Here is a 12,430-nt window from a genome sequence, read left to right as displayed (position 1 = left end):
CACTGTTTAGTGGAGTCTCTTGATTTGAGACTTAATAATCGCGCATGCTAAGTAATGTTTCCTTAAACAAACTTTATGTTAAGGACTCATAATGGATTATGAGTGGATATGTTATTAAGAGCTTACAGATTCATACCACGTCTCTAATGGACCCAAAGATCTCACTAAAGTTTTTAAGGAAGCAAAACCATTTTTTTAGCATGGTTATTTTCATAGTAGAACATGGAAAAATATAGTTTAGTGGAGGTACATTGTATTTCCCTGGAATTTTTACTTGAAAGAACCTTTCTAACTTTGTAACATATTTTTGCACATTCATTTAAAAACTGTATTTGCAGTAAAAGAGCAGAATCTTCATAGGAGAAACAAACTAAAGAGGGGGAAGATGATACATTTACAGCTCAGATTTGAAAATAGAGTAAGCTGATATAAGAAAGCTAACTGACAGGAATCGTAGAAGATAACGACGGTAGAAATTACAAGGGAAAATGCAGAGAGTGTTAAAACAAGTACAAAGAATATTTTATAGCTGTAGTACCAGAAAAAGTGGTGGACTCAGGAATTGTCAACAATCATAAAATTAAACTCATACCTTTAGTTAACTTCTGATTGCATATATTTTTTCTTTCTGATGATGTTCTGATCATAGATTTCTTTAGTTCTTTCTTTGAGTGTTTCTCTGCAGACTCTCTGGATTTGTAAAGATATCTGCAAATTCTGGAACAGTTATCATGAATGGATATCATTTCACTGCAAAGACTGCCTTATGCATAGTATAAGCCAGCAGTAATGAATATGATTTTCCTCCATTTGTTGTTTGACAAATTACATTTGATGTGCATAAAAGGTGCATACACTGTGGTTGTATATTCTCTCTGTCTAGAGAAGCACATTCATGCAGTATTAATTCAAAACTGTGTTCTCAGATTAGTTCCATATATTCAATTACTTTGTTTGCAGCTGGGAGAAGTTCCTTCATAGCACTGCTGAAATCAATGGAATCTATGTGTCTTTAATGCTAAAGTTAGGATTTTGTTTAGCAGCAGCTCTCCAAGACCCTTAAAGCTCAATAGACATCAGTCTGTGTCCAGTTCTCCATAAAAACGCTGTTTTCCAATACACTGGACTTCTCCAGAACCTTTCTCCAACATCTGTATTTTCTGAGATAGCTTGAGAAATCTCTGCTGAGATTTCCTGTAAGACCCTTTGCAATCTTCACAACATTTTTACGTTCTATTTTGCACAGTCTTTCTTGCACAGCTGTGTCATAAATCTCTGGACTAACCTTTTTTAGCATTGCTGAGGAACTTCAGAATTTCATCATTTGAGTCAAATTTCCTGAGACAGTAACAAGACTAATTGTGTGATACTTCTTGATCTTATGGAAAACTTTTTGGTGTTTCTTTGTTGTTTTTTTTTTAATATTCCTGAGTAATCTTTCCTTTTCCTTCCCAGGCCTCCCTAGCTTCTCTGGGCTAGTTCTCTCATTTATGCCAGATGATCTCAACTGCAAAATATAGCTATCCACCCTCTCTAGTGGTTTGGCCTTATCTTCCCAGGTTTCACTTATACAGTAGGCCTTGCATTCATCAACCCTAGCATACTCAAATGGTGAAAAGCTTATTGATGCCTACAGCACTTACTTCCCTGTAAGCAAGCTAAAATAGTAGCCATTCATCTTAGTCTTCATCTCTACTATTAATGAATTTTCACTGCATGCATTTTCAGTGTTAGATGAAACACTTTCATAAGGCTGTCTAAGGAGGGTATGAAGTGATTCCTGTACTTGTGTCTCAAGGGGATAGTTTCATGATCCTAAAGTTTGTCCTCTGGCAATTTATTATCTCCTCTGATATACCTAAACAAATAATGGACCAAGGCTACAATAACCTGATGGCTTTTATGATTCTTAGGAAAAAGGCTGCTGGGTACCAAGTAGCATAGATGTTTATTCCTGGACTGAATGCACTGTGAAAAAGTTTCAGCCTGATAAACACCACATGCAATCTCCATTACTAGTAGTGGAATATGGGGTTCTCTTCATATTCTGACCTGAAAGTGCCCTGTATTTCCTACTCACTTTTGTTTCTTGAGAAAGAGTAGGACATGTATCTTTCCTTCAACCTCCTGAACATGTCCTGTTGTCTCATATCCCTCCCTCTCATTGTCCCTCTGTCTCGCCTTCACTTCCCCCCAGGACATCCAGCCATTAACACCAGCTGTCAGCAGGGTATTGCCTCATGGATCAGAGGGACCAGACCACAACATAAAACAGAGAAAAAAGGACTGCAGCAGTGCAAGAGTCCTTAAAAATTGCATACAAGCATTCAGAGTCAACATTTCTTCATATTTTTCCATGCACATCCTCTTATTCCTACAAGTTCATAACATACTTTAAAAAAAGTTTCCTAGTCCATCCTATACCGGTACCCTGCCCATTCCGAGCATCTCAAAATAATATATTCTTCTTAAGCACCACTCATCCCTTTCCCCTGAAAAATGAAAAAAAGAAGGGAAATAGAAGGAAGTGGATTTGTGTAAGCCCCAGACTCCTCCCACTCATCAATCAGTCTCTTGGAAGGTTAGCGCATAATTGAAGCCATCTGCTCAGGGCCTTCTTTCCATGCAGTTATTTCAATTCTGTAACATATGTTTACTCAAAGTCTAAATAAAACCACCTTCCTCTTTCATATTTGTAACAAATGGATGTAGAAGTAATGGTCTTTGACTTGAAAACAGCTTGAAAAGTAAATTGTGAAGAGTCTGTCTTCAGCAGTGTGGTAAGGATCCTTAGAAACTTATGAAAACTACTTTAAAGCAGTGTTTACCATCTCTAATTGTTTTCTTAGAAATAATGAAAATATCAGGTCTAGCTTGAGAGAGAGAGGGAGAAATTTGATCTTACTAGAGAACTGCAACTGCATGAACTGATGCATAGGAAAAAAAAGCATATTTGGACCTCCTGTAAAACTGCCATATTTTTCTTTCTTTTTTGTGATTTAGAAGAGGTCAAATAAAAAAATAGGTCAAAGGCCATGTAAAATAGTAAAATGGAAAGCATTGTCTCTCTGAGGGGTCATTTTTCCTTCATGAATACTGAATCTCCAGGGTTCATGGTGTACCACTGAGGCTGTTCTTCTCACGTATTCTGTCTAATTAATAGAAGTTCCATACATTTTTTTCGGACACAGGACTTTGGACAAGGAAAAATGCATTAACTCTGGATCTCCTTCCTGGCCTTTTCATGCTAAGGAGGCTTTTTATATGGTATTGAAGGTACTAATAGTAGCAGCAGCAGTAGCAGTAAGTCATTGTACAGTGAGCTTGAAAGAATATGGCCACATACAGACATACATTTCAGTGCATGCTTCTTTCCTTCTGGCATTTTTTGGCAGTAACCACAAGCAATTGCTTATTTTTTTTCTCTCTCACTGCCCAAAATGTTCTGCATGCTGCTCTTACATTTCTCCCAGTCCTTCCCAGGGAGAGTCCATACATTGACACATACCTTTCAGCACATGACCCTCGATACACAAGCAGTGATGTCAGGATATACAAGATGGACCAGGTCTAATATGCCATTTATTATCATCATTGTTGTTGTTGTTGCAGTTGTTATTATTATTATTATTATTATTATTATATTATATTATATTATAGTGAACCTTTCACAGTGGTTTTAATTTTTTTTTAAAATAAAACTTTTCATATTTGCCTCTTAGTGGAGGTGGCAGAACATGTGTAATAACCATAAAGCATTTTTAGCTACTTTTCTTTCTTGGCCTTGAAGGAATCTCTCCTGTTGCCACCACATGGGAAAGAAAGAAGCAGATGTCCTATTGGAGGCACAGGTTATGGCCCTTGTAGGAGGAGGTGATGTTAGAGGCAGTTGCAGCTGGGAGAGAAACTTTGCTGTCTGAAGATCAAGAAGCAGGGGAGCTTCCCACTCCTACGAAGAGCGTGCTGTCATCAGCCTGTGTGAAATGCTCATAAAGGCTTCCCTAAATTAATTCCTCTTTAAGCCAGCACACAGCATACAGAAAAAACACAACTATTGATTTTTAAAAGTGCCAGTGATGAAAAAGTGATGGACTTGTCATGAACACAAATTTAATACATTATGAATTATTCTATTTTTGTTAAGAATAGCAATTTGATCACAGCCAAAAAAACATAACATTTATGAGCTCCTTATTTTTCACTGCAAAAACCCATATATGTAGGTTTGCAAGTTATTATTTTCTCTCTGCAGTCATCAGATATTCTTATGAACATAAGAAGCCCTTTCATATTGATTTTCTGTCTCCTTTGTTGCTTAAAGAGGCAAAAGAATAACATAAGTCTGTGATTGTTTTATTGCCCTCTAAGTGTATTCTTTGTTAATGAATCAGTGAAGCTTAAGAACCAAATTCATCTCTAAAGTAGATTAACTAAACCCTCTGAAGCTGCACAAGCAATAAATTGGAATTAAATATTTAATATGATGCAGTCTTGAAATATTTCTCTTGATACAGGTACAGATAAAAAAAAAAGTAGCAATTCAGCAAAGCATGACTCCAGAAGTCAGATAATACTTCATGACAAATAATCTTTTATTTGAGATTAATCGGATTCTATATTATCTGCTTGCTCCTGCTAGATCTTAAAAATACAGTGTGCAGCAACAATCAGAAGTTACTTAAAGATGTAACTCAGAAGGAAATACATTTTGTATACAGTTAGCAAGTGCTGTTTATCATGACTAAATATCAGGTTATGCCTGAGAAAAATTAAAAAAAAAAATCTGCAAGTATTCAAGTATTCCTCCTTCTAAACATTCTTAATTGATCATCTTTTTTTTGTGGTAAAATAATAAATAGGTGAGAAAGACTTTTAAAAAGAAACATTATTTTAATAATCTGTTTAGAAAATGTAGCTCTCAAGTGCTTACTCTGGAGAAGCCAAAAAGTCATTTCAGTAGATCACATTGTCTTGTGCTCATTTTTATAAGGACTGTAGCTTTCCAGCTCTCTTGATTACTGCCTTGCTTGCTTCTTTCATTCCCCTTTAAAACTGTATCACTTGGAAAGCATAATAAAAACCACATTATTTCTCTCTCTCTCTCTTTTTTTTTTTTTTTTTTTCAGGAAAAGAGATAGTAATTGGCAAGTTTTAGCTTAAAACACTGCACAAACCTGTACCTCAGAAAGCTGAATGTAGCATTAGGATGTCTCCTCTATTAAAAAGTTGCCTGTGCATTTGCCTGGACCAGACTAGGAGTGCCAAATGCCCCACATTACATTCCCTTCACAGAAGAGGGAGGTCACTTCTTTAACTCCACAGAATGTCAGAATCAGCCCTGTGTGTCCCCTTTCTCTCTGCTTGTGTTGATCAAGGTCAAGCCTTGGTCCTTGACTGTCCTTCCTCTACGAGTGATCTTGTGCAACTTCTGTCCTCTGTATGCTTGCAGGTTAGTAGCTGATAAAACCCTCTGATACAGAGAACGACTGTAGTATTTCTGTTTCTGTCTGTGCCAAAGACTATTTCACTACTACCCTAAGGAAACCAGACTTTGTTGTTGCTGCTGTTCTTCTTCTCAATACACAGTCTATCTTTTCTAACCCCTGACTGGGATTTAGTATTTCAGAGCTTTCCCATGGTCAGAAGTATAAGTACGCTAACACTAAATGAGATCCCGGACTTGTCAAACTCACAATTGGTATTCAAAATTGTGTCATTCTGATTATCACATTGTGTTTCTCTATATCCCTGTAGATAAGGACTAGATCTTGCCCAAGAACTGCTTGTAGCTCAAAAGCTACAAGAAACCAGTGCAATGAAGTCATGAAGACTTACAGAGGGCAGAATATGCCATCTCTGAGAAACTGCATGTCACAGAATTAGGAACTTTTTTTTTACTCTGTTTTTGTAGACTAATAGACATTCCTAAGCATGACAGAGCAGAATTTGTTATTGTAATTTGATTTTAATCTCTGTAATTTAAAAACATTTTGATTGTTGATATGTTCTTGATTTTTCAATTTAACTGTTCAGTTTTGTTCCTGATCCCTAACTGGATATATCAAGACTCTAAATACAAAAATCAGTGCAACAGACACTTTAAGATAATAACCATAAGGTAGTTTTTAGACACATTTCACAAAATAACCATGTGAATCCATGCCCATGTCTGATAATGACTGGAATATGCAAACTTCAGAAAATCTTTCTCATGTTGTGTCTGTTTTTTAATTGTGAAAAGGCAGGCTTCCAATATGTCTGTCCAAAAGTATCAAAGATGTATCTAGAATAAGATATATTTTGCCTTTTTATGCTTGTAAGTGTTGAATTTCAAGTATGGTAAAAGTTCAATATTTGAAATTTTTCATACAATGGCCCTCCTTCTTCTATGTGTACTTCAGTAGTTTTTCCACCTTGTACATGGTTGCTATTAAATACCATTATATCATATAACCAATATCATATTTAACCAATATCACCAGTTAATATCATTGGTACCAATATCATTAACATTTTCAAATTACAGTCTGAAGAAAAACATGATGTTTTGAAGACCCTTTTTAAATCTCAGTAGAATTACTCTAAATAACTGGGCAAACATTGGTTTATTCCTTTTGATGGTGTTGTCCAGGCTACGGATGAAATCAATGTATGTTGAGGTAGTGCTGATTTAATGCATTTGTCTAGTTGTAGTACCAATGCAGGAAATTTCTGAATTACCTTATCTGTTTTGAGAGGCAGAAAATGCAGTAGAATAGTCTATTTTATACTGTTTCCTTTAAAATTCAGAAAACAAACATTCAAAGATTGACAGATCTAATAAAAGCCTTCCAACTACTGTATTTGTACATGATCATGGCAAAAGTTGTTTGTATTCTAACAAATAAAATTCTAATTCCAAAATTTCTAACAAGAAAGAATATGGAAATAGATAAACCACAAAAAGCAGTATTTGTTCATTGATACAAAATTCAGTCACTCTGGATGATGTAATGTTTATTATCAGGACAGATGTTGAATAGTTTTTTATCTGGGTAACACTGTAAATTGAAAAAGTGTTTCCAAATTAATTAAAACCAGCCCTCTGCTAACAACCTGACAATGTAATTTTGATTGGTGGTAGAGAAGGAGCAGGTGATTAAAGAAAAAATTATAGAATGGAACCCAGGAAATTTCTTTGCAGGAAATGTTTTTTGAAGGAAAGAGGAATTTTAACCCAATTCAGCAGCTAAGCACCACATAGCTGCTTGCTTGCTTGCTTCCCCAGCAGTGGGATCAGAGAGAGAATTAGAAGGATAAAAGCAAGAAAATCTATACATTGAGATAAAAACAGTTTAAAAGGGAAAGCTAAACTTGCAGACACTAGCAAAACAGAAGAGGGAATTCATTCACCATTTCCCAGGTGTTCAACCATCTCCAGGAAGCAGGGCTCCATTGGGTAAAAGTTACTTGGGAAGACAAATGCCATCACTTGGAACATTTTCCCCTTCCTTCCCCTCCCCAGCTTTAACTACTGAGCTTGACATCTGGTCACCTGTGTCCCAGCTGTGTCCCCTCCCAACTTCCTGTCCACCCCCAGCCTCCTCACAGAGGGAGTGATGTGAAGAGAAAAAAAGGCTTTGGCTCTGGTAAGCGCTTCTAAGCAATAACGAAAACATCCCTGTTTTATCCAAACTCTGTTCATCACAAATCCTAAACAGCCCCATACTCTCTTCACTGTGAAGAGAGTTAAAATTTGTCCCAGCCAAAACCAGTCCAAGGGACAGAAAATAGTCCAAGTGAAGCAATTAATATTAGATTCTGTTGTATGTGGAGTGGCGTATCTTATACCATATACCATAAAAGATAGTACTTAAAGAGTAATTGCCCTCCAAGATTTAAAGTGTTCTCAATTAAAGACAAATCAGACTGCATCAAGAGGAAAATGCCCAGTCTGATTTATCTGGAGAAAATCAGACACAAATATGAGGGAAAGTCTAATTTGTGATTAAAATACAGGAATCTTAGATCAGATATTGAATTAAACAAAACTGGGAGTTCACTGGTAAAAGACGGTACTGGAACAGAAAAATAAGGCTAGAATCAAGGTAGGGATTAAAAAAATGCATAAATAAATAATTGAATAGAAGGAAAAAGTGTGGGGAGTAGAGGTGAAAAAAAACAGATGCTCTTCTAAATAGGACATGAGAAGTTGTTTTTTATTGCAATAGTTATAACTGAACCCTTCATCTGCTTTTGAATTATTCCCATTTGGATGCTTCTTTGCTGCCTTTACATTTTGTATCCATATGTTAACATGTGCTGTGTACTAAAGTTATAAGTGGGCCCACAGTTACAACTTCTTTACCCTTGCATAATCAATTTGGCCTCATGTGTCTCTTGATTCTTGACAGAATCATCAGAGCACGAAGTAAGGCAAGATACATCTTTCATGGTTGTCTCCATGCACTTAGCAAAGGCCCCTTCAGTCACCACCACAAAAGCAAATATTCAAGTAAGGCAAGTGAGGGCAATGGTCTCATTAAGGGAAGTACTGGTGACCTTCTGGCAGAGATCCAAAGAGCTTGCAAAGGAATGGGGATTAAAATACCCATATGCTCAGCCTGTGTGGTTTGGCTGGCATGAAAGCAAAATAACAAGCTCATCCCCTAGGAAGAGAGGACAAGACATTAAGCAAAGCAGCTGAGGGTCATTTGGCATTTCAGAAATGGGGATAAAGGCACAGTGTAATGGTCCAGTAAATCTGATTGGAGTCTAGAGTCAGGAATCTTGATTGCCCATTGTAGCTCACTCTTGGTTTTACCCTGTGGCTAAAGGCTGGTGGTTCTACCTTCCTGTCTCTTTGCCTTCACATTAGAAAATGTGGAGGATGATGCTAAAAAGTTTTGCAGGTATTTTCTGATACTTAATTTAGTAACATTTTGGAAAAGACAAATGTACCTGGAAATGATAAATTTGTTTACCCATCTTGTTTGTACATTAGAAATCCTTGTGTGTACAGCCATTACATTTGGACAGCAAGTTTACACTGTAATTAATTTCATAAAGCCAGCAGCATGAGCATTTCCAAGCAATACAGAGAACAAAAGCTACACATTCCTTGGAACTGGTCCCTGAAGTCCTTTGTGTGGGGATGGATTGACAGAGAGAGACAGATATTTGTGGGCACAATGGAAAGACCCTGAGAGAGACTTTATATTACGTATAATAATAGAATGTTGTTCTAGTAATAACAAATGACCACTCTTAAATCCTCTGATTTGGGTGGTAAACTGGAGAGCAAGGAGGAGGAAAATTATTATTTAATACAAGTCAGTTTGCACATAGGATTGCTAATGGTTTTTCATTGTGTTGACTGAACTAAGGAGGAGACTAAGCCAAGGTGGAGTGCTCCCCTCCAAATCTATTTACTCCTTGCAATTTGTGGAGTGACAAGACATCAGGCTGAAGTGGGGATGTGAGGTGGTGGGGTAGGGATTAAGATGGAGCATGCTCTACGTCCATTGTTGTTAGGATACAAATATCTTCTTTAATTTCTTTTTTCTTCCTCCAACCCTTTGCTTTTACCCTTCCCTGTATCCCCTCTTTTTTCTGTTTTTGCCTGTTGCTGTGTTTGAGCCTGGTGGAGCTGCAGGAAAGCAGTACTGATGAGAGAAGCTCATTGAACTAATTTCACAGGGGGGGGCTGTGCATGTGGATTAGAGAGTGGCTAATGGGGCATTACAAATACCTGAGGGTCATGTCTCATTGCCATGGCGAGCCAGATTTCTTCACGTGAACTGGGTGCATTTGTGTCTAGGAAGAGGCTTTCAGCTTTAATGTACACTAAACTTTCTTTCTCCATCATACTGGACTTGGTTGTTCTGAAAGCTGTACCCCAGGCTGCTGTCAATCGACACTATCTACAATTCATCCAGCTCCCTAAGATGCAAGTTTTTCAGGGTGGTGTTTTCATTACATGTTCTTAACTGTGGCTCATCTCCTGCTGACACTGCACAAAACCTGCCAAAAGCCTTCTTTTGTAGATAGAAATGAATCTTGATTAGTTTCCAAATACTCTGTCAAGAAATTGTACACAGCATGTAAGCTCTAAAAAGCAAGGTGGTTTTTTTTCCATGACCATTTCAATACAGGCATTTGTCTACTTTTATCCACACATGGCTTGTTTTTTTGAAAAAATAAATAAATTTCAAATTCAGTATAGCTGAATGCTTCCGTTTTGTATTGCTTAGCATGAAGAATAATCAGAAGAAGAAATAAGCAGGACATGAAGTTTTTATACAATTTGCATTCTTTTTAAATTGTTTTCTGTCTAAATAAAGGTGTTGATGTTGTGTAGTTCCTATTCAAATCTATATGTTTATGTGCAACTTTAAATAGTAATGTTAATGCAAGTAGGATCAATCCTTCATTGCTCAGTAATCTACAATATGCGACATCTTCCTCTCCTCTTCTCTCTCCAGCACTGCAGTGACAACACCCACCATTGCCAGTCAGATATGAATATAGTAGGTGCTTGGAAGAGAGGTTACACTGGAAAGAATGTTGTGGTCACCATCCTGGATGACGGCATTGAGAGAAACCACCCAGACTTGATGCAGAATTATGTGAGTGTCCACAAGCGTCCAGGTTTCCTGCTTTGTTATTACTCAAAAAATAACTTGCTGCTTGTAGAAAGATGGAGGAAGAGAGGAGGGAGGGAGGAAGAGTCATACAAGTGTTTCCTCAAATATTAACACCAATGGGAAGAAGGAAAACAGTTTTTGATAATACATATTGTTTTAGCTAAGACTGTGTTTCATCTGAACATACTTAATATCTGGATGCCTCTTGTAGCTGAGCCCTGTATTTCTGAAAGACTAGAACCAATTACTGGGTATTTTTTGTCTCTTCTGCAATTTTTTTACTTAATATCTTCACACTCTTAAAACTTAGAAATGGAATACATTGCTTTTCAGTTAACATATGCAGCTGAATTCCATATTTGGCCAATACATTTAGTCAGTGAGACAGAAGCTTTTCTCGAAGACAGTAATTTTACAGTAATCTTTCCATGCATTAATTTTTAAAGCTATTTATCATACTGCTAGAAAAAATATGAAAGGAAAAGTATATGACCTTTCATGATTCACTCAGTTAAAAACAAGTGTAGAATATTCTGTTGTAGAATATTCTTTCTAGTAAATCTCTTTTAACTCTACTGAGTCCCCTCACAACTTGTGATAGAGCTGCATCCATTGTTTTCTGTCTTCTATGTCTCACATTGCCTCAGGAGGTTTCTGTATGCTTGTGGTTCAGCACATTTAGATGACTGATTTAATCTGTCTTGGAGGTTGATAACATAAGGAGAATCTTCAAATCTTCTTCTCTGGTACGTTGCTTCCTATGTTGGTGTCAGAGTTTGATGCTGTTCAGAGCATCAGGACCAAATTTTGCTGAAGTGACTTGTCCTATCTTTTGGAAATAGGCATTAGCTGAAGGCATGTCAACCATATGAGGACCTTACGATTTATCTGAATTAAAATGTGCAAGGTGTGCTTCTACACAGAGTAATAATAGAAGCAAATATATTTGGATTGAGCTAGACTGGTGAAGATGACCAGTTCAAGGCATGAACATACCTTCATTCCCATTACAAATATAGATCTTGTTAAAGAGCCCTAAACACAGGCTTTTTGCCAGCAAGCATATCTTCTCGATAGAGCATTAAGAGATCATGACAAAAACATCTTTAACAACCTGTTAAAAACTACAATGATGTTCACAGTTTACAGCCACTTATTTTAAATTAGCCATGTTTACGTATGCATCCTTCCCTTGCTGCATGTGAAACTCAGCTTGGAGGATGTGAAAACACAAGTGGGGGCAATTGCACAATTTGTCAATGTATCTTTGATCCTAGCACATGACACATCATTCATTTTAATATCTTAAATTATTTAAATAAAGCAGATATAATTTTACCTCCACAGTGAATGACCCAGATTGTATCATGTCACCTCATTCCAGTACTGTCCTACCACTGAATTTAAAGCAACTATTTATATCCTTACCACTTCTCTCTCCCTTTTCCCACACCAAGTAATTCCCCAAATTCACAAGCAATACACATTGCTTGTTTGATCACAAATGCCTTCTATATCTCAGATTATAGGTAATGGGGCTGCAAACAGGAATATTTGAGGTAGATGTGTAACTGGTTTTGAACAAACAAGAGTTTAAAAATTGCTGCTTGCCATGTCAACATGTGGTGACATGCTACTGCATCAATTAATGAGAGCCATACAAACCAGCAGCTGTTCACACTGTGAACTATTTTCAGTTGTAAGAACCATGATAAATATGGAACAAAAAGACATATATCTTGCAGATATTTGAAGCAGTTTGTGTTGCTTTCCAATATGTAATTTTATAACAGTATTCTTAAGAA

At 36.8% G+C, this 12,430-nt stretch overlaps 1 protein-coding gene across 2 annotated transcripts in view; it reads left to right on the top strand.

The window, feature by feature from the left end:
• PCSK5 (proprotein convertase subtilisin/kexin type 5) overlaps positions 1-12,430 on the top strand; it is a 228,590-nt gene that overhangs the window by 58,219 nt on the left and 157,941 nt on the right. For both annotated transcript variants that reach the window (XM_088054567.1, XM_014259099.2), the window contains exon 4: positions 10,464-10,607. In XM_088054567.1, the coding sequence (XP_087910693.1) occupies positions 10,464-10,607 (144 nt within the window). The remainder of the gene's footprint in view (positions 1-10,463; positions 10,608-12,430) is intronic.

This window comes from Pseudopodoces humilis, chromosome 4 (assembly GCF_049639895.1).
Source record: "Pseudopodoces humilis isolate 2021_Gansu_Grassland_sample_001 chromosome 4, ASM4963989v1, whole genome shotgun sequence".
Taxonomy (NCBI): domain Eukaryota; kingdom Metazoa; phylum Chordata; class Aves; order Passeriformes; family Paridae; genus Pseudopodoces; species Pseudopodoces humilis.
The sequence above is the reverse complement of the archived record's forward strand: the minus strand, read 5'-3'. Positions and strand labels throughout refer to the sequence as shown.